The sequence below is a fragment of the Pristis pectinata genome, chromosome 16 (genome assembly GCF_009764475.1).
Source record: "Pristis pectinata isolate sPriPec2 chromosome 16, sPriPec2.1.pri, whole genome shotgun sequence".
Classification (NCBI taxonomy): Eukaryota; Metazoa; Chordata; class Chondrichthyes; order Rhinopristiformes; family Pristidae; genus Pristis; species Pristis pectinata.
The window spans coordinates 31,867,127-31,890,781 of NC_067420.1; the positions used below are offsets into that span (position 1 = coordinate 31,867,127).

The following is a 23,655-nucleotide window of genomic DNA, read 5'->3' on the forward strand; positions in this document are numbered from 1 at the left end:
TTTTCAAAAATTCTGCACAGATGTGAAAGGGGAGCACAATGGGGCAGCAGGTAGTGTGGCTGCCTCATGGTTCCAGCAACCCAGGTTCAATCCTGACATCTGGTGCTTTATGTGTGGAGTTTGCACATTCTTCCCGTGAACATGTGTGTGTTTCACCTGGGTGCTGCAGTTTCCTCCCACATGCTCTTTGTTCAGTTAATTAGCTACTGTAAATTACCCCTAGTGAAAGGGTGGGGCAGGAGCATCATCATGAAGTTGATGGTCATGTTGGAGAGAATAGGTGACTGGGAAATAAACAGGGGAATGGGATGGCAGGGATTGCTCTAAGAGTCTTTGTACTGTTGTTACATTAATGCACTTTGTACTAACTCAATGTAACTGCACTGTGTAATGAATTGACCTGTACGATCTGTATGCAAGACAAGTTTTTCACTGTACCTCGGTACGAGTGACAATAATAAACGAATACCAATATCAATAAGATATGAGATAATCTGCGTATTATTGCAAACCTCTGCTCCCCTAGAGAGTTATGAGGTCCGGCTACCCCCCCCCCCCCCCCCCCAACCTCACACAATTTTAAAGTACAATTTCGGACAAGCTTTGGAGGTGCATAGGAGATTCAGTGAGCTGCCGAGATACAATCTCACTCGGGTCTTAACCAATGCAAAGTCTGAGTGAAGAGACTGATCTCTCGCCAGGATCTTGTATCCTTGGACATGTTAACATGCAGTATACTGAAATTAACTCAGGGAATGCCTTCTGATTCGCGGTCACTTGGTGGAGAGCTTGGAAGCTGCACTTCATGGACTGAAACTCTCTCATCAGGTAGCTTCGCCTGACCTTAAGAGTTGATTCGCCTCCAAACTCTAGATTTACGTGAGAGTAAGAGAACGCAGAAGCCACATCTGCAGCCGTGATAAATACGACGTGGAAAAGCGCCACAATGGAGAACCATTATTGATTCTCTCACTTCTATTGTCCGAGTCATTTTTCCACTGCGCATTTTGTTCAACGCTGCGTTTACAGTGGTTCGATAGAATCTGGACCCAATCTGCTCTCTGAGATGTCGCCATAATCTTCTGTAAATGTTAACCATCAAGTTCCAAGACGACAATGTTCTTCCACTAATAGAAAACAATTTCAATATCCGCAGTTACTGAATCCACCGTGATATCATTTGTTTCTACTCATCTCAGAGTTATATCTGCTGGTTTAACGATGTTTAATCGCTGTACATTTGGAGATACTGAATTTAGCAGTTCGTTGTTTCTGCTTATGTGGAATATTTGAACATAGTAAAATATTTGCTCTGTCTCAGCTGTATACATTGCAGAAATCTGTTTTAATTTTATAAAAGCAATCAAAGCAATGAACAGGGTAAATATTTTAGCATTGTTTTTCTTCGTGCTAACGTAATAAAGAAAATGCAATAAGCAATTTTCTTTCTAACCCCAAAGACCTTTGCGATTATTGTAATATCTCCAACCTATGTCATACATTTCTTATCACGTTCTTGACATCGCCGTGCTTTTTATTTGCGCCAGAAACATTAATGCTAGTTGACTCTCGGTGTACAAGAACGATACTTGACAACAGTCTAAGTGCCGCCCTGAACGACAAATGAATTTCATGGCTTTGAAAAGAAAGCTTAATCGGATCTTTCAAAGCAAAGCGAAAGATCAATCCTGCAATGTAATTCGTCTGAAGTTGATGGGAAAGTGTGAAGCACTTATCACTAAATCTCAAACTCTATCTAACTGACGATTTTCAATGCAACAATGCCTCTCCAGTGGATTCTGGAAACTGGTGTTCGATCTTGGAGCCAATTGTTGCACAATATTACAAATCATCAGGATGTTTTTTATGTGTGATACACATAAAACACTGAAAACAGATTTATTACATCGAGTGACACAGCACAGAAGGCCAATCGGTCCGTCTTGTGCGTGCTACTCCAATGAAGTTTTGCAATTCCCATTTCCCCAATCTCCCGCTACAAGCCTGCTTTTGTCCCTTCTAAGTGTTTATTCAATTCCCTGATGAAAAATGCGACTGAACACGCTGCCACCAGGCGACAAGGCAGCGCATTCCAGACCACAGCGATCTGCTGCCTCATTTGCCACACGCTGTTGCTAGAGAATTAACCTTCAGAGTGCAGCGGCTCTGGGAGAAGGGTGGGTGGTACTTCCTGCCGTCAGGCTGAATGAGCCGCCGCTTCCTGAGTAACGTGGAATGGAGATGGAGTGTGGGCGAGCCCAGCGAAGGTAAACTGCAGCGGTGGAGTCGTCCCCGTACAAGCGCAGCGCTCGGCCGTTCACTGCCCGGCGCTGCTGCTGTTGGTCCCCGCTGCACCGGGACTGCAGAAGCCGCTGCGTCTGTCCGGGAGGCCGACTCCATCCCGGGACGGGCCTGGTGCCGCCACATTGTTGCTAATCTTCCCACTTCGTTACCGTTCGCTTTAAACGGGAGGGAGTGGGGCAGCGGCCGGGCTCCCGCACCTTGCTGAGCGTTCATTCCGGGTGACGGAGCCCTGGGACGCATGCAGGGGCGGGAGAGAGCTCTGAGTGGCTTTGGTGGGTGCATTGTAGGGAGGGCTGTAAACGTGAGAACATGAGAAATAGGAGCAGGAGTAGGCCATCTGGTCCGTCGAGCCTGCTCTGCCATTCAATAAGATCATGGCTGATCTATCCGTGGACTCAGATCACCTACCTGCCTTTTCCCCATAACCCTTAATTCCCCCACTATCTATCTAACTGTGTCTTAAAGAAATTTAATGAGGTAGCCTCCACTGCTTCCCTGGGCAGAGAATTCCACAGATTCACTACTCTCTGGGGAAAAGCTGTTTCTTCTCATCTCTGTCCTAAATCTACTCCCCCGAATCTTGAGGTTAAATCTCCTAGTACTAGTCTCACCTACCAGTGGAAACAACCTTTCTGCCTCTATCTTATCTATCCCTTTCATAATTTTATGTTTCTATAAGATCCCCTTTCATTCTTCTGAATTCCAGCAAGTATAGTCCCAGGTGACTCAATCTCTCATAAACTAACCCCCTCATCTCTGGAAGCAACCTGGTAAACCTCCTCTGCACCACTTTCAAAACTGCAGAGGATGCTGCCAGTCACTGCAATGGTACAAATTCAAGTTTGTTGTTGTTATGGGCATACATACACAGGGTATAAATGCCATGAAAATTAGTTTTTTGCAGCAGCAGCACAGTATATTACGAGATGAAGACAAACATAAGTTAACATAAACTTAAATTAACATATATTTTACAATGGTACTAGGAATGGCAACTCTAGTTGGAGATTTTGAAAATTTGAAGTAATAACAGACCCAGGAATACTCAGGAGAACAGGCAGCATCTTTGGAGACGGAAACAAAGTTAATCTTTCATGGCCATTTAATGAAATGGAATTCATCAGAAAAGTCTGCCCTGAAATATTAACTCTGTTTTTCTCTCTCCACACATGCTGACTGACCTGCTGAGTATTTCCAACATTTTCTGCTTTTATTTAAAGAACAATTTGAGAGAGAAAATTTCTTGTACATTACTGGAATGGAGGCCCATGAGAAATTATGACTCAGGGAAAGGTCGTCTATTTAGGATTGTTGTAAGGAATGAGTGGAGTAGTTAGGATAAGTTTCTGTGCACAATGAAATTTCAGATGATGAATATGTCGTTGGAGGGATTAATAGAAGTCACTTGTGTTTTATTAAGGGAAGGCTAAATACATTTGGAAGATGTGCAGCTATGAGCAGGGAGTATGCAAATGGGACTGGGTTGACCAACTTTTCAAAATGCGAAAATGGAACTTATGCCATTAAAGATGGTGTTGATGGAGCTGTTTGTAATTGATGGGGTGGCTACGCACATTAAATGAGGTTAATTTGTTTTAAGCATTTTTTCCACTCTTTTCCCCCCCCCCCCCCAATTCACTTGCCCATCTATGTTATCCTGCTGTTGTAATTGCTGTCCTGAATTCTGTTTTTTTTTCCAGATTCCAGATTTAAAATGATTAATTGAGCTAATATCAAGTGTCCTTTGGAGAGGATTACACATTTAACCATCAATTGTATGAAGTTTCCTCACCTATCCCCATGACCTGGTTTCAATTTCAAGGTTTCTTCCCTCTTGTCCTCAATTGCTCACATCTCTACCCTTGCCCCCCCTTCAGTAAAATATTCTCTCTATCCCCCCAAAAAAACATTGATTAAATCACTGCTGAACATTCTAAATTGCAGAGGATGCAAGACTAGTTTATATAATTTCTCACTGTAATCTAACTCTTAAATAGACACATGAATGATAGAAAAATAGGGGGCTATGTGGGTTAGATAGATCTTAGAGCAGGATACATGTCAGCACAACATTGTGAGCCGAAGGGCCTGTACTGTGCTGTAGTGTTCTATGTTCCTTAGATGCTGGTTAACGTTCCGGGGTGCCCTGAATTGAACTCTAAGCTGTAGTGCCCAGAAATGGAAGCTGTACTATAAATGCGGTCTGCATGGTTTTGTACTGGGGGGTGGGGGGGGGGGGATCTTCTCTATAAGTAGTGCTTCCTCATTCTTTACACCACTGACTAACTTGGATATGCAGTTCTCTATTAAGCCAGTAATAAATGCAATAGCTGTGGGCCAGTAAAGATTCTTCTGAGAGAAGAGTTGTTGAATCGGCCTTTTGGCTTGTAACTTCATTTTGATCTCTCTAATGTCATTTCTAACATTGACTCTTCCTGGCATTTGGTCTTTATCCCTTGAAGTTTATTTTGTTTTTTTTTCCTCAAAAAGTAAGAAAATAATTAATAGGAGTATAAATCCATCATATGGGAAGAAAACAATCATTTAAAGGATGTGTTTTAAATACATTGGTCTTTAACTCCCATTCAAGATAACATACAGTTCCTCTTCTTTAATTTGTTGGAGAAGTTTCCAGTTTTCTCCAGCATTATATGTTCTCTCCTCTAAGCCAACCAATTTGGCATGGTGACGCAAAATGCACTTTCTTTATTGGATGATTCTGGTTAAAACCCATTTGAGCAAGCCATCCATTCCCTTCATTATTACAAACTATTTCCACTTTTTATACAAAATGTTCTCGTTCCCATGTCACTTCAGATTATTTATATATCGAAGGACATGATGTGATATTTGGATGGGAACTGTTCCTACCAATCTTTTGTTATCATGTTCTTGGGTCTGTAGACTTGCAGGTAATCACATTTAACAAATGAAAAGCAGTGTCACACATGGATCATACTGTTAAAAGGAACACAAATAATTTACAATTGCCCATTTTAACTTTTCTTTGATTCACAGTCTTTTACAATGCCTTGGCAGGCAAATCTATCCATCTGCTTAGCTCTTGTGCTGCAATGGCACAATTTCCTAAAGCTCAATTTAATCAAAACCTGTATAAAAGTGCAACTGCAATTACCTTTTAAGACTATTTCATATTAATTTCATTGTAAAGTTGTGAATCCAAAATATTACTCAAGGGAAAAGCTCATTTTAAAACTTCTACTATGGCGAATTGCTTGACTTATCTCATGGCAACAAAAAATGAAAGGTCTATAACTGGAGTTGTTTGTCCAGTGGTACTCAGATTTGCTTACAGAATAAATGATAAGAAAAAAAATGACAGTAATTCTTGTCCAATCAGTGTCCTGAAATTGTAAAAGTAAGTTGGGGATTTAATGAATGTACACCTACCCCAGCTGGATGGAATGATCATCTCCACATTGAGGTGAATTTTGACATTGATACAATGATATAAATTTAAACAAAGAATGGACCTGCAGTATGTGCAAACTGTTAGTGCAGAAATTATCCTCCCAAGTGCTTGCTTTAAATTTGGGGAAGTTTCTCTGCCACCTATTGTTTGTGTGGCTTTAGTTCAAAACTTCCAAGTTAGTAATGCACAACTTGGTTGTTGTGGGTGGCCTTTGCTACCAGACTCTATAAGGTTTATAAAAACAGGAAAGGCTGGAAATATTCAGCAGGTCAGGCTGTCTCTGTGAGAACAGAAAGAGAGCTGATGTTTCAGGAGGAAGACCCTTCAGAATGATCTGAAACATTAACTCTGTTCCACTTCCCACAGATGCTGCAGACCTGCTGAATATATCCAGCATCTTCTGTAATTTTAGATTTCCAGCATCTGCAGTTTTTGTTTTATTTTTCTATAACCTTTATTGAAGATCATTAAGTTCCCTGTGGTTAAGCGGTGCCTTGACTTTGTTGCAAACTCTTGGTACAAAGGGAAACATGGGGAAGTTAAAGTTCATAAAGCCACAGAGGCTGTGTTGATGTGATTGTCAAGGGTAGCATTGTTGCAAGTTCATGGACTGTTGCACAGAAGGACACCTCCAGTTGAATCCTTGGTCAGTATTGAGTTGTCTGATCTCAGGGCAATGTTACAATATTACAGTTCTGCTGCTAAGGACCAGGAAAAATCAGCCAGATTTCTCCCTTCTTGATTAGTTCCACTTCCTGCTTAGTCTCTGGTGCAAAGCTGGAAAGTGTATGAGAGTAGGTAAGGACAGCTTGGGTGTGATGCTGAGCATGCTCAGCTAGACTCATTTTTCTATTATGTTCTAACAGCTCAAAAGTACTTCATGAGGCTGCAAAGTTCACTGGAGAATTCTTAGGGAATGAAAGGCATCAAATGAATCCAAGCCTTTTCTTATGTCAAAATTTCATCATTAGCCTATCCAGAAATATGGATGTGGCCCCCTACTAGATCAGATATTAATGTTTGGTAGGCTTGAAATTAATGATGTCACTAAATCTTTGCCATTTACTTTGAATGAAATGCAAATTGATACATGGGAAGATATTTTCTCTTGGTAAATCTGTGAAACAAGTATAATTTTAAAACCTGGAAATCAGAGGTACAATCTTATTTCACATCTGACTGTAAACCTTTTAGTATATATCAAAGAATATCATGCAGCAATTTTTACCTTTACAACTTATCCAAGCTCTAGGATTTAACACCTGCTGCACTAATATGGGGGTATACCTTCTTTGTTTAATATGACAAACCAATGGCAAATTACTCATCAATGTCATAAAATATGAGACAGAGTCAAATAGGTCAGCACAGGAAACTCTGACCCAGAGTGTATTAAAGCCAAGGTGTATGGATATGTGTGTTGAATTGTTCTGGGTCCACTAGATTGTCATGTAATTACTTCCATTAAGCTTGTTAAACAGCACTTAAAGACTAGGCACACAAATTCAGTTTATTGGCCCTGAGAACAGGAACAGAAGGAAGAGCAGAGATATTTAGTAAACTGAGGTAGGTAAAGTGGATCAGAATGGTATTGGAGTAATTCCAGGGAACAAATGGTGAAATGGACAGCAAGATAGAAAATGAAGAGGGAGGAGTAATGAATAGCCTTTTACAGTGGTGTTAGTTGGACTCAGAAACTATCTCTGCTGGGGCTATGGTTTACATTTTATATCACTATTCTAATGTAATATTTTAGAATTTAGAGTCAAAAACACAATGTCTCAATTTGGAGGTTAGTTCCTTAGTTTGGGAGCATCAAATGAGAACTAGAAAGACACATTAATAAAGTTTAAACATGGGCACATCATTGCATGAGTTTCAGTGGCTGAGATATTTCATAAGAGCAAGAAATAAAATGGCTGCTTGAATCTGCTCCACCATTGTACAAGATCATGGGAGATTGTCCACTCAGCACCATTTTATGGCTTTATCCCTATAGTGTATCCCTTGATTAAAGCTCAGAAATCTCTTGATCACAGCCTTGAATACCCTTCATGACTCAGCATCTACAGGCCTCTGGGTAGAGGATTCTAAAGATTGGCAAGAAACGAGGTTGCATCTAACTTGGCAAATACACATCTAAAATGATGTGAAAGAGAAAAAGGGGTCTGGGAGGAAAAATGCACTAAGATAGTGGCATATACAAAAGGTAAACCAAGCTCTAGGGATTATTTCCAGAGAATAATATTAAAATGAAAATAAGTTCTGCAAAACCTGCTTTGAATCTTGGTTAGATCACCCTTCAAGTCCTTTGTCATGAATCTGGTCTCCATGAAGAAATATGTATTGGGATGTTAGCAGAACTGCTAGGTTATTACTTTTGGGGAAGGATGAATGGACAGGGTGTCTTTTGAAAAGAGGGTGACCCAATAGACATACTTGTTAGAATAGGGAGAGTATTCTTCAGTTTTGGGGAGAACAAAATTAAAAGTGATCAATACAAAATGTTCACTAGGATATGAAATGTGAAATTCAGAAGAAACTTTACCTAGAGAGCCATGAAAATGTTGAACTTGCTAACATTGGGAGTAATTGATAAGTAATATGGGAGCATTAAAGGGAAATCATGGGGAGAAGGAATAAAAAGTAAAGCTGATCAAGTTAGATGAGGAGGGTTTGATCAGTGCATGGATGGCAGTGTGGTTGCTCTTTATTTTTTGCCATTCTAATTTTGTAATTTTTTTGTGCCTTTTGACGTGGACCATTTTGGTTTGTTTTGTACTGAATTTTGTATTGAAGCAACTTGTTAAAGAACATATCAGTTTGTGTTTCTTCAATTCGGCATGCATTGTTTGATGATTAAAAACTTGCAACTAACATTAAGGCAAGGTAATTTTCTGATTGTGATTCTTATACAATCAGAAAATAGTAATAGTGCAGGAGGAGGTCATTTGCCCATCTAGTCATTACTGGCTCTCTGCTAGAGCAAAGCAGCCAAGCCTGTTACCCCTGCTTTTCCCTTGGGTCCACAATGTATTCTCTCTAAAGTACTCTTATAATCTCTTGTTGAAATTGGTAATTGGCTTATTATTGTCTCATGTACCGAGGTGCAGTGAAAAACTTTGTTTTGCATGCCATCCATACAGATCATTTCACATCAGTACATTGAGACAGTACAAGGGAGCAGCAATAACAGAATGCAGAATATAGTGTTACAGTTACAGAGAAAGTGCAGTGCAGTCAGACAGTAAGGTGCCAGGCCATGACAAGGTAGAATGTGAGGTCAAGAATCCATCTTATTGTACAAGGGAGCCATTCAATAGTCTTATAACAGCAGGATGTAAACTGTCCTTGAGCCTGGTGATATGTGCATTCAAGCTTTTGTATTTTCTGCCTGATGAGAGGGGGGAGAAGAGAGAATACCTGGGGTGGGTGGGCCTTATCATCCATTCCGGATACTAATGACTTGCTGCAAGAAAAATGTTTTTCCTCATTTTGCCTTTTTTTTGGTTGTCTCTTTAAATTTGCATCCTCTGATCACACCAATAGTAACCGTAGCTCTCTCTCTAGATCTGTCATTACTTTCAACACTTCCATCACATCTTCCAAACTTCTGTGCTGTATGGAGAAAAATCCAAGTTCTCCAATGTTTTCCTGTAATATCCCTGGAGCCATTCTCCTAAACATTTTTGCATCCTCTCCATGTCTTTTGCGTCTTTTCTGGAAGAGGAGACAAATGAATGTTTTTAAATAAATCCTCGCTTTATTTATCCATGCCTCTGTGCAGGGATCCCAATAAGCAACTTGAGAGTCATGAGTTACAGGCCTATTCACACAGTGGCACATAGTAGTGGGAACTGAGGAAGATGTTGTGTGCATCACTTGAGAGTAGTATATTAGATTCTTTAAAATCGGTGGACTTTAAATGAATGCTGACTTTAGATGCCATGAATATTATTGGACCACATGCAAGTACGTTTCAGCCAGCCATTCTCCAATTTTTCTTTCTCTGTAGGTACGTACAGTGACAGGCTAAGACCAAAATACTGGAAAACTCTGCAAAGGACCTCCAGACAACAGGAAGAAAAATGGCTACAGAGTTTGATTTGACACCGCCAGAAGTACCCGAGCCCACCTTCTTTGACAATGTCCTGCGATATGGCTTGTTCCTAGCGGCAATTTTCCAAATCGTCTGTATATTATCAATCTTGCTGCCTTCTAAATCATCAGAACCTGTAAGAATTGCCTCCAATTACACTTTCCTTCTAGTCTCAGAATGTGGAAAGAGGCAGTGCCATTGTTGGCTTTTTTCAGTTGCTGTTGTTAACGGACCACCAACCAATGGCTTTGCCTGAGGTTTATTTAGTTTAAAAAAAAATTGTTTAGCTCAAAAAAAATCCCTGTTGCTTTAAATGTTCTTTGTGCCTACTGATTTACCACTTGGGGATCAAGTAGATAGCCACGGAAACACAGGAGACTGCAGATGCTGGAATCTGGAGCATCGGTCTGCTGGAGGACTCAATGGGTCGAGCAACATCTGTAGGAGGAAAGGAATTGGCGACGTTTTGGATTGAAACCCTGCAGGTTTGGACCCGAAATGTCAACAATTCCTTTCCTCCCGCAGATGCTGCTTGACCTGCTGAGTTCCTCCAGCCAGATTGCTTGTTGAAGTAGATTGTCATTGTAAGAAGGTGGCTGGGGTAAGGGGAGGGTGCAAGGTTTTCCTTGGGGACGGGGTACTGCCAGAAATATGTCAAGGTGTGATTTTTGCCAGATGTTCATGATTGTGATTTATTTTCCTGGGAATACAAGATGGATTCCCAGTAGAGTGTCCAATTTTCAGTGAGTGTCCCCTGTTACTGAGATGTATTGCTGTTCACCATCAGCAGTGAGCAGGGGCAGAACTCCTTGTATGATTTGGCATGAGGTTCATCGTTGGCCCATGGTGAGCCTAATGGCCAGATGACAGACAACCTGGGTGTTGGAGAGATGGAATGCATGAGGTTGGGAGCAGGCACGCTGCCCAGCTTTCCCATTTTGCAATCCATCCTTTTGCTTCAGTCCTTCTAGCACCTTTCTGCCGTGTCCTTCTTTCAGCAACAGTGGCAAGATGAGAATGGGGAAAACTTCAGCTCAAGTCCTGAACCCGTTTTTCAGGCAGTGGTTTATGTAGTGATGGGGACAGGGGAACTTTGTTGATCTTTGGGTGTGTTGGATCCGGTTATTTTCGAATCCACAGGTTCTTTCAGGAGTTCAGGAATGAATTGAAAACAACTTGGTGCTTCACAAAGTTTTATTGGAAAGTTTAAAACAAAGAAAGAGTCACAGAGCACATGGCACTGGCTTTGATCAGCCGAGACAAAAGGAACAAAAGATGAGCTAAGGCCAGGGGGGAGGAAGAGCAAGAGAGAGATTAACAAAAAGCGACACCTTTTATACTTGAGATAAGAGATGCTCTTTAGCTAACAATAGTCCAGTCAGGAAACCTATTAGAAACTTGTGGCCAAACCAACCAATGAAAAAACCACATACTCACCTGGTGGACGAACCGATAAGCTAGTAAATGGCCATTCCTTGTGCTGCCACTTGAGGTGTATTAAACATTATACATGTTTAAAAAACTAATTAAAACAGTTGAATCCAACAGGTGTAAGGGCATTGCCATTTTTCTTTGACTTTTAGCCTCAGGACCACCTGTCATTTAGTAATCAAAAGAGGAGGGTTTACTTTGCTTCACCTAATAATAAGGGGGAGACTCAGCGGTCTGCTTTCATGTTAGTGGTTAATCATTTTCCATTAGTGTGGTCAGTGGCTTATGATGGTGGGGAGTTGTGCCCGAACTGTTTATTGGATGAAAGCAGAATGTGGGGATTAAATTTTATCCCATTTCCTGATTCAGTGAGACAGAATGTAGAGGAACAAAGCAATGGGGAGACCTTTTGAATTGGTGTTTCTTTCGGAATCTGGCAATTCAACAATCCTCGAGTAATGGATTTCCTCATATGACCTATTCAAACATTTCAGCAATTTCCTTGCAAATTGGCACATATTAATTAGAAGTATTATTTTCAGCATGTTATTGAAGAAGATTTTAAGTTCTTAACAGTATACTTGGCAAGATGTAAACAATTTGAGTTTCCAATCAAGAAAAGCTGAAGATAAAGGTTAATTAATACATTTTGCTGGCAGCTAATTTCGGATCTTAGAACATTGCACGTAAGTATAAAGGACCTACATAGTCACAGGGCCTTGTTGAAGCTTTCTATTAGTAACTTGAAATTATATCTATACGGAAAAAGAAAGAAATTTTCTGTGAAGCCTAAAGTAGGATATATTTCTCCAGTGAGTAAAAAGAATTCCTGTGTCAAATATATCAGTATTATTACCTGTGAAGACATTCAAACCCAACACAAATCATTCAAGGCAACACAAAGGAAGGGTGCAGAGAAATGCTATTGCATTTTTCTCAATGTATTCTTGCTGTGAGCAGAATTTCTTTCTAAATGGAGTCAATGGATAGTTAACCTAGGAGTCATTGATCGGCCTGAGGAAATTAAGCAGAGAAAAGAAAATGAAGTGTTTATTCAAGGGGTGAATTATTGAATGGCACAGGGAAGTGTTAGCAATGAGTTTCTAAGAATGAAACACCTTTGGAAGGAAAGCTGAGCTGAGGTAATTAAAATGTAAACCCTTTTCCATATAGCTGGCCTATATATGATTCCACACCCACCTATGTGGTTGCTTCTTAAATATGACCTTCTTAAATGCCCTGGCAAGTCACTCAATTGTAGGTGGTTCACCCCACCTTCCCAAGAGAAATTAAGGATGGGCAATAAATGCTGGTCTTGCCAGTGACACCTAGATCCAAAAAAAATTAATGAGCTGTATACATCTTGCCTGTAAATATGGGTGAAGTCAAAAATATTTAACTGGCTTCGCGGTTAGTCTTTGAGGAAGAAATTTCTAGAACTGCAGTTAGTATGTATAAGCTAGATCATAATTTTATCAATGGGTGGGATCTGTACTTGATTACCAAATGCAGAATCAGCTTTGTGTTACAATGATGTGAAAATTGACCATCTGCTGATTACTATTCAGTGTGCACATATCTGAAGGCACTGAGTGAAGGCAGGATTGGTTCACAGTAGTCAAATTATTTGCAGTTTCATCTGGACGTGCATGAAGAGGGGAGCTTGGGTGGTACCCAAGGATTGCTGGCATCAGTGAAATTGTAACCCATTAAGGAATCAGTGGAGAGTTGCTTAAAAAAAGAAATTCAGAGAAATCAATACCCAAAAGGGAGAAACTGACTGCTATCTTGAAATAACCACTACACATTTTTTTTCCCTATCCAGTTATTTTCACACCATTTATACCAGGAACATTAATATCAACACAATTTGGCTATTCTATGCAGTGCATGTTAAAAATATAAGGTGTCAAAACAAACTCTAAAATTCTGTTTCTAGACATAAAATCAGGTGTTTTCCAGCTGTGACAAGTCAAAGGCAACAGCTGTATGAAGGGATGCTAACCACATGTCTGGATCAATCATGCATAATAATTTTGAGAGTAGATCTCGTGCTGGTCATTGGTCTTCACAAAAGGCTCAGATTGACACCTAACTACTGCAGATACTGGCATTGCATTACAAAGGCACTTAGCTCTTCAGATGAAAAAGTAACAGGACTTAATTTGACCATGAATTGCCCAAAATCACCAACATGTTTAATGTGTATGAGGCACCTTTGTAATTAACTTCAGTTTAAATGACATAGGGTTCATACCATTTGCTCATAAGTGGGCAGCTGACTGACATCAGTGCAAATGTTTAGTATCATACATTTAAAACCAAGTATTGTAACATAAAATTAGGGCATTAGTGAAGTGTTCTGGTGTTATAAAATACTGCATTTTATTGTTAATATACTCTGAAATCCATCCTTCACTTTACATTTACCTCTGCTTTGGCATCATTTTTCCTCATCTTGGCAACAGCATTTAGTGGGGTTCAATTCCTTGACAGATACTGCTGAATGTGACACTACTGATGGGGCTTTTCTCACAGAGTAATATTGTAAGTGTTGGTGGATGCTCAAACCTGCGTAGCTGTCAGAGTTTAGTCTGCTCTAATCCTCTCTTAATGCGGCATGGGTGCACTTCCAGCAATGACCACTGGATAGCGATCAGGAGCAGTTTATTTCCCAGTTTTATCTGTTCTTTTTGTCCCAGAACGCTGAAGTTAATTGTAGTGGCCATGCTATGCACTGGGTGTAATTAACTAACTCAACACAAACAAGATGATCAAATCCAGTAGCTTCGAGATCTGAATGACAATATTGAGCAACTATGAATGCATTTTAGGCATCCAATTTGAATGGTTTCAATTTAGTGCAGTCATATAAGCATTTCCTCTCTTTCCTGAGATTGCAAAGAAAGGAAATTTAATGTTGACAAAAAATATGTTTTATGAATATGTACTCTGAATTTGATATGTGCTTATTTGTGATTGACATATGTTTCAAAATATTTGCCAAAGAGATACTTGCCATAAAGATTTTATGTTGTTTGTACTGGAGTGAATGAAGGTTAAAGATATTTCAGTTTTCATGAATGCAATATTTAATTTTGTACATTGGATTGTGTTAATCCATTTTTGTTTCTCATTATTGTTTTACAAACAGAAGGCCCTGTGTTTCCGGCATCAAACAGAGGGCTTATCTCATGTCTCTATAAATAGTATTTCTCTTTCATTTCTCTTTCACTCCCCATACCACCTTGGGTTAGTAGATATGAAGAATTAGATAAAATGTACAGTCAGTTGTTGGGATGAATTGCTGATATCATGCGTAAAGTAAGCCTTACAGCTTGCTGCATCAGTTCTTGTCTGACCTACTGCTAGCACTACAGGTTGTCTTGCCATACATGTGTGTTCGAAGGTTGGTGGTTTAGCTGAGAGCCTGAATAAAGTGAGTACTCCTTGACGGAAACGTCTCTCTCTTAATTTCCTCTCACAAAACCTGTTCTATGTTGGACCCTAATGGGAACAGTTAGTTTCCCTCACTAGTTCAAGAGAAAAATATTTTCTGTCTTGCAGGAAAACCCCCATTATGGTTGCTCATGGAGTTTTCCGAGGAGATGCAGGAAAAACACCAAGTGCCACTATTCTATCGTACCGTGTAGTTGCCTTAAATGCCTGAATTAACTCAGTTTGACATAGAATGGGGTGCTTTTATTTTCTATTGTTGGTGGTAGTGGACGTCAGAGATCATTGTTGATCACTTTAAAAAAAAATCAAAATGGAGTCTTGGAACAGTAGAGTTATTCAGCACAGAAACGAGCCCTTCGGCTCACCGTGTTCCTGCTGACTTTTTTGCCCATCTATGCTAATCCCATTTGCCTGCATTAAAATCATATCCTTCTATGCCTTCCCTATTTAAGTGTTTGTCTAAATCCCCCTTAAATGCAGTAATATTTTTAGTGTTTGCTAATGTCACAGATAGATTTGCAAGGCGTTGGAATGCTGGTAAAATACTACCAGGATTAGAAAGCAACAAAAGGCTTACTCTCTGTCTTCAGTAGCAGTAATATAAAATAATGGAGTCAGTCATTGGTAGTAAGCATGGGGTTAACGGTATGGTTGTAATGTGGACTTGAGAAGAATCCAGTCAGAGAAAAGTTCTTGGCCTAAATTTTTCTAGGAAATATCAATAGATTTTTGTGTGTCTGCTGCAATTTCTGAATAATTGTCTGCAAGTTTAGGATTCCTGCACCAATATGGAAGTCCCAAAGCTGTGAGCATCTGTTGACAATGGTTTTACCAGTGACGTTGGAATCTATGGTGTTCATCTTGGGAGTGTGAAGCTGCATTAATTCTCCAGCATCTTTGATGGGGAATCTGTTTAAACAACTTTTGCAAGGTTGGACCAGCAGCGTCATTCATTCCATTGGAGGAATGTAGTTATGACAGACTACGGTATTAATATTTTTAGTTTTAGTCGATTTAGTTAATTATGTGCGTTGTTGGTTTTTCTTATTTTAATATTTTAACTGTTTTTAGAGGACTAAACAGGTCATATATTTGACAACTGGTTTAGCAGGGGGCATGTTGTCAGTTTACTTCTGTTCTGTGAGTGGGGGCTCTTTCAGTCCATCTCCTTCCCCCAGTGCCATGCCATTACATTGCAGAAGGCAGTATCATTGAGTAGTATCTTACCTTGAGGGCATTACATCACAGAATGCAGTATCATTGCACGGTGCACTATGCTGAGGGATTGAACAGGTTCTCTCAGCTGGTTCCTGTTGGGGGATCGCTCAAAGTAAATGGGAACTTTAGTCACAAGATTAGTGCTGGGTACAGGGAGTCACTGCTGACAGCAAACTGGGCCAATAACTTTTTGTCAAGTCAACTGTAGTGAATCTTACGACAAGATGTATCGATAAATGGATATTTCCTTCAAGTTTGAGAGGAAACTAATTTTCAATCACTTTATAATTTAAATGATAGTGAAATTATCAAGAAATTGGTTATAAACATTTATAATGCTTTCTGGAAGTGGTGATAGGATACTTGGGAAAAGAGAGGGGCAGTTAGATCTGGAAGTGCCCACAGGTACTGAGCAATGCTTGGAGCAAGCTTACTGAACCTTCTTAATAAGCACACAGTAATGAGTAGTTTATAGTGTGCCTATGAAGGATTATGATGATATGTCATTTCCTAAAGATATAATTAGTTTCTAGGTGGTCTACAACAGATGAAGCTTAATTTTTTTGGCATTTATGACTTCTGCATGTCTGTCTATTAAAATAAATGTCTCTCTGTTAAAGCATATTCTAGAAGCTGTGGTTCAAGTTTCTTTCCTTCAGCTAAGCTTTTTGACATATTCGGCATGTGCCTGACTGGAAGGATTGAGCCAGAAACCGTTTTTCCAATCATTTAAAGCTTGTTTCAAATGTAGTTGCTTGGCATTAAAGAAAGCATGTTCTTCAGTATTCCATTTTAACAATCATCCCTCAATTCACTTTGCTCCATTTTATCAGCCTCTTTAGGGTTAAATCCATCAAATAATACCTTGGATTTTATAATAAGAGCTTAGAATGCAAAAATTAAATGCTAAATACCTGCAGGTAATTGTGTAGATCCCAGTTAGAACATTGTGCGCCCTGTAATCATTGAGCCTTAGGATGGGTGGAGGATAATGACATTGAGAGATTAAGGAAAAGATTTACTGAAATGTTACCTGTATTGAGAAGCTTTAAAATGTGAGAATTGCCTAATAACATTGGAGTGCTGACTGAGATGTTTGATAAAGTTAGAAAGTCAAACCTCTGGTTCCTATAGGACATAAATTTATCATCACCCAAAGATGGGTGTATTTTTTTAAACAAGGAGCAATCAGGACTCTTAGGAACATTGGAGGTAGCAGCGTACATAATTGCTTTTGGGTAATTTCTTTAAAGTACATGGGAAAGGAGCAGATTAGTGGGATTAAATAGCTGGTTGTTTGACAGCCAGTGCAGGTGTGATGGATGGAGCAGCCTCCTGTGTTCTCTATTAACTCAATAATCAGGTTCCTTCCTTTCACCTCTCTCTCTTGTGACCAACAGTATTCTCCCCTATCTGGAATTGCTTTGAATACACAACACAGAAAACAGTCTCTACATCTATTTATCAAAACACTCCATCATTCTGTCCTCTGCTCTTGTGACGCTCCTTGACCTCTTTCCAGCATGGACTTCATAAAATCAGGAAAATTCTGAATGTTAGCCAAAGAGAACACTGAAGCTCACAGAAGGGAAATGGCATGGAGAGCGTGTTGTCAGCAAGGTGGTGCAGGGGAGGAGGAGAAATTTCTTCAACAAACAAAAGCGAAACAAGAGTTGAGGCCAGCGAAGATCATCCATGATCATATTGAATGATGGGGCAGGTTTGCAGGCCCAGAAGGCCTACACCTGCTCCTATTTCTTTTCCAGTATTGTGGAAAATACAAGGAAGGAAATAGGGATCTGAAATAAAAAACAGAAAATGCTGATAACACTTCACAGGTCAGGTAGCATCTGTGGAGGGAGTGGATTTTCTTGCTAGCATCTCTGCAGTATTATTGAAGTGACAGGGATTGAGAGGCATTATCCAGTATTTCAGTTAAGGATAAAAGATCTGTGTTCCTGCGTTGGCTCACCCTGCCTTTAAGTATTCTGATGTAAGGTTATCAACCTGAAACACTAACGCCATTTTTCCCTTGCTGCTACCTACGCTGCTGAGTATTACTAATATTCTCTGTTTATAATTGATTCATTGTGTTCAGAACTCTTCGCGAACCCTCAAATTTTATTTAGCTACCATCTGTTTAAAAGCTAATAATAATAATGACCTAGCACTTGGAGAAAGGCTTTGAGCCCATTGTATCTTACCCAGAATACCAATCCTTCTGTTTTCTTATTACAGTATCAAGCTGTTGCTATGGCCCTGGCACCTTGTTGCAATTATTTTGAATGTAAAAAAAGGAGTCTGACAAGTATACTAAATTTTTCTTTCACAGCCATGAACTTACTCTGCAGTCCTGACAGATCTGAAGGCATTGTCCTGGGTTTACTTTCTCACCATCATGATTATACATGGTCCCCCGTGTGACATTAGCAGTTGTAGATGAAGAATCCTAGCTTGTCCAGTTGTTCCTTTGTGCTCTTCTGATTGACACTGACACTGTGATGTGCTTTTAAACATCCGGAGCTATAATGAATTCAGTCAAAATTTGCACTTGCTCTTGAGGGAACTATTTCTTATTCTCATTAACTTTAAGAAAGGCGTGATAATTTTCCATTCAGTGGTGTGATACATGTATCAAACCACAGAACTAATCCTACATTTTGTCTTCCTTCTTCCTAGCAAGTCATATTATTAGGTATTCTCCAGAAAACGTATTTTAAACCCCTTTTTGCATCCTTTGGCAATGTAGACAAGTGTCATCCTTTCTCATAAGATTAGATTCCAGAGAATGTGTGGCAATCCATAAGTTTTCAACAGCATTACAGAGGGAGAAGAATTAAACTTTTGTAAAAATTAACTAGTTGGGGTGGAAAGGGGAGGAACGTGTGGTGCTGTCATAATGGTCTGGAGACAATCAAATATGCAACTGTTTATACAACCTTCCAAAAAGTATTTGATGTGTGACGTTCCAACGATTTGGTTAAGTGGATTGCATAGTGATTACAACCTCAGAGTGATCCATTCATTTCAACTAGGTAAGCAAATGGCTCTAATATTTAGCAATTTTAACTCATTTTCCTTCTTCTACCTATCCATTGAAGTTCTAAGTGTTTCAACTACTTGTTTTGAGTAAAATTCCATAATTTCACATCCATGAACAGAAATGTATCCTCTCCTTGGCTCTGGATATTGTTCATTTAATGTTGCATTTGTGGTTCCTCGTTATTGGAAGCCATTTGTTCCAATCTATCCTGAGGTATCACTTGCTTTGTGGTTAAATATTATATTGTCCATTGATGTGTGACTGAAATAATGCAGTTTTAAGGTGGGAATGGGCTCCTTCTCAAAATATCTCATGAATGTCTCAAAATATTTCTCAATATCTCAGAAATATTTCAAAATATTTCTGAGATATTTCAAAATATCTGAGAAATGTCTGAAAGTGGAATTTCAGAAGTGCCAATGCATCGTTAGGTGTTGTTACTAATGCTATCTCTTAAGAACACAGACCTCACTAAGGTAAGGTGAGGAACTGATCGAGCTGTATCAAAGCAGAATTGTACATCTTCTACTCTTAATGAAATGCTGATTAGTATCTCTCAATCAACCTGAAATGTTGATTCAGTTTTTCTCTTCAAAGATGCTGCCCAACCCGAGTATTTTGAACATTTTTCTGCTGTTATTGTAGGTTTCCAGCATCTACCAATATTGGCTTTTTTCCTCCAAATTACTGCCACTTTTATCAAGTCAAATCAAGTTTATTGTCATGTACACAGTACGGTTAGGTACAGGTACAATGAAAAACTCGCTTGCAGCAGCATCATAAGTACGTAGGTATAGACAACACAGAATATAAATTATACAAGACATTGAATAGAGAGAGGCAAAAAAAAGACTGCAGAAACAAGATCTTAGTGCAAAAACAAGACACAATCAGAACCAGGCTCATGGTAGTGCAAGAGGTGGTCCGTGGTGTTCCTTTGCTGAGGTAGTTATAGAGTCACACAGCATTGGAAACAGGCCCTTCAGCCCAACTCGTCCATGCTGACTATGTTGCCCATAGCCCTCTAAACCTCTCCTATCCATGTACTTATCTAGATGGCTTTTTTAAATGTTGCTAATGGTGCCTGCTTTAACCACTATTTCTGGCAGCTCATTCCAAATATGCACCACCCTTTCTGTGAAGAACCTGCCCCTGGCCGTTTTAAATCTCTCACCTCTGATCTTAAGCCTATGCCCTCTTGCTTTTAGCACCCCCTCCCTGGGAAAAAGACTATGTTCTGTCACCCTGTCTATGCCCCTCATGATCTTGTATACCTCTATCAGGTCACTCCTCAATCTCCTATGTTCCAGTAAATAAAGTCCTAGTTAGTGCAACCTCTCCTTGTAACTCAGGCCCCCAAGTCCAGGCAACGACCTGGTAAATCTTTCCTGCACTCTTTCTAGTTTAATAACATCTTTCCTATAACAGAGTGACCAAAACTGTACACAATACTCCAAGTGCGGCCTCACCAATGTCTTCTGTAACTTCAACATAACTTCCCAACTCCTATACTCAGTGCTCTGACTGATGAAGGCTAGCGTGCCAAGTGCCTTCTTCACTGTGATTGTGCATGTTGTATGTTTATAACATTGTGGGGATGCTGACAAGAAAATCTATTCCACTAAATTTCAGTAAATGTCATTATATTGGGGGGAAATAGATTTGTGTATTTATGGTTATTATTGAGAAACATCCCAATGCAAATGATACAGAACTGCATTGCACTGGGATGAACCAAATTGTTCTCCTCATCATTGGAATTTATTTGTGTGCTGCTGTAATTGAAAGAGAAGTGCTTTCATAGATTAATAGTCATTGGCACATTGCACTTCTGACTTGAAGACTGAATTTCTTTTTATTAAAGTTATTGCATTTCAGAAAGAGATTGCAAGTTCAGACCCATCTGAACATCATATCATGAATGTCAATGTCTTACAGCTGCATTTTCATACTGGGGCACTGAGGTGTAGGAGAGACTGCCAATTAAATTATGATACTTTTTCAATGGTTTGATGACAGTGGAATTATGTTGAAGGATAAACTAGAAATCACTAGGGCAAACATGGAAAAGTCTGTTTACAAAATGAACAGGCACTTCAAGCATATAGCATTTTTCTGCATTGTACTTTAAAAGGCTTTTGGCAGCATGTGTACATTTCCACAGTGAAGAATTATTTGACATGCACTATTTTGTAATAATAGTTTAACCATGTCCCAACTTGCACATCAGCTTATATAATCATTCATTGAGTTGGAATAAGATTAAAATTAAATCTTCCTTGACTTGCAGTGGTACCACTGGAGTTCTGAAAGAGTTAAATTAATTACAGCCCATAAAGCAATCAGGAAAACCTTTGCATGCCTTTGAAGTTGGATGCATGTCTGCTGCAAATTTAAACCTTGCCCTTGCCTTAATAAATTATTTGCTGAATGTCATGCACAAATATATATCCACATATCTGGATCTTGATTGCGTATGGAAAGACAGTTGTATTTTCAATCCTATTTGTAGTTTTCCTCTAGGTGGCAGCTGCCTTACATTTCCCTGTTTAGTTAAGTTCTCCCCACTCGATCTCAGTTGTATTCATTTTGAAATTATATTTCATCCTCTTTCTCCTTTTCCTTGACTTGTAAAATCGCATTGTTCAGTATATACAAGTTGTCTTCCTATACCTATTTTCCACATGATGGATATAACAATTGTTAGACTATTCAACCATAAGGAGCATTGCAGCTGTATCTGTTATTGTCTCTCCACAGGAGTCTTCCTGCAGGGATAAATGGATCCATTAAGTACTGGAAGTATTGCTTGATTATACCCCAAATCCTTCCTTTTATGTCATGGCTGAGGGACTGTTGTAATTAATAGTCATTGGTGCTTTGCCTTTATGAGTCAAAGATTTTCTTTCCATTTATTTCATTCCAGAAAAGGAATTCATTCCCATCATCGTATTCCTTGTTCCCCTTCAGATTCATTAATACATTGAACAATCAACCCAATTTTATTTAATTTGTTCAGTTGCCATCAGTGTTAAGGAATGTAATCTTGTCTCAATGAGATCTTCTTTGGTTTTGTAAGGAATTGCAAGCAAGGGCAGGCCCCCCTAACAATCATCTTTTCATAAAGCATGTGTGATTGTGAGATAATGGACGTGTGCATCTTTTCCAACCATAAAGTTATGGATTAGTGTCTGTGCCCCTCCAAAAGCTGGCAAATTTAAATTCCTGCACACCCTTCTGCTGAGTTGATGACATCCTTGGGTTAACAGACTGACAGTAAGATCAGCAATTTCACCCACTACCTTCCCAGCTCCAATGCAGGCATGAATATGGTGTAAAGCATAATTTCAACATCTTTCTCAAATCCCAGCTTCGGAGAACTACTGCCAAATCTCATTCTAAAAGAGACAAGTTTGAATACCTTGTGTTTATTTTATTTGCTGTCCCTGTTGGTGTAAGCTGAGAGAATTCCACTTCTTTCTCAGTTTAGTATACCGAAAACTAATCCACTCTCTTACTTATACATCGAAAGAATGCCCTTGTTCCCTCATCTCCAGATGTTCCATGGCCCATGATATATTTACCATCTGCTGGTAGTTTGATATAGAAAACCTTTGATGAGGTGCCCTTCATAGAACATAGAACGTTACAGCACAGTACAGGCCCTTCAGCCCACAATGTTGTGTCGCCATTTTATCCTGCTCTATTATCTATCTAACCCTTCGCTCCCACATAGTCCTCCATATTTCTATCATTAATGTGGCAATCTAAGAGTCCCTTAAGTGTCCCTAATGTATCTGCCCCCACAACGTCTGCTGGCAGTGCATTCCACACACCCACCACTCTGTGTAAAACAAAACTTACCTCTGACATCCCCCTTATACCTTCCTCCAATCACCTTAGAATTATGCCCCCTCGTGTTAGCCATTTTCGACCTGGGAAAAAGTCTCTGACTGTCCACTCGATCTATGCTTCTTATCATCTTATACACCTCTATCAAGTCATCTCTCATCCTCCTCCTCGCCAAAGAGAAAAGCCCTAGCTCACTCAACCTATCCTCATAAGACATGCTCTCCAATCCAGGCAGCATCCTGGTAAATCTCCTCTGCATCCTCTCCAAAGCTTCCACATCCTTCCTATAATGAGGTGACCAGAACTGAATACAATACTCCAAGTGTGGTCTAACCAGAGTTCATCTTGCCTCTGATTCCATGTTTGCACATCGCAATGCGAAAGGCAAGACAATACCTGGAGCATCATACCTCCCACTTTGTCGCTGAACTTGGCACTGAGACCAGGGTGGAACTTAGTCATGTTGAACTGTGGGGGTTAGGACAGGAGTTTATAGTGTGACTGCATTCATTTGAATAGGTTTGTTGGCTGGATTGAACAGATAAGTGTTTTATTTTAACTTATCTTAATGTTATTTATTGGTATGTCATTTAAATGTGTTTTAAGCGGATTTGTTCTTTTTTCAGATATTTTAGTTCTTTTGAATGCATCTAAGAGATTTTCAATAGCAATTCATAGAGTTATACAGCATGGAAGCAGGCCCTTCAGCCCAACTTGTCTGTCTGACCATGTTGTCTACATTTGGCCCATATCAATGGCCTTTGATAACAAACGGCAAGCTGGCAAGAGGTCATCAGGGTGGTGCAGGAGCAGGGC

General features: G+C 39.6%; 1 protein-coding gene across 1 annotated transcript in view; it reads left to right on the plus strand.

The window, feature by feature from the left end:
* The first annotated feature begins 2,136 nt into the window (after positions 1-2,136).
* manbal (mannosidase beta like) overlaps positions 2,137-23,655 on the plus strand; it is a 38,993-nt gene continuing 17,474 nt past the window's right edge. The window contains exons 1-2 of the mRNA XM_052031358.1: positions 2,137-2,267; positions 9,753-9,972. Of these exons, the coding sequence (XP_051887318.1) occupies positions 9,826-9,972 (147 nt within the window). The 5' untranslated portion in view covers positions 2,137-2,267; positions 9,753-9,825. The remainder of the gene's footprint in view (positions 2,268-9,752; positions 9,973-23,655) is intronic.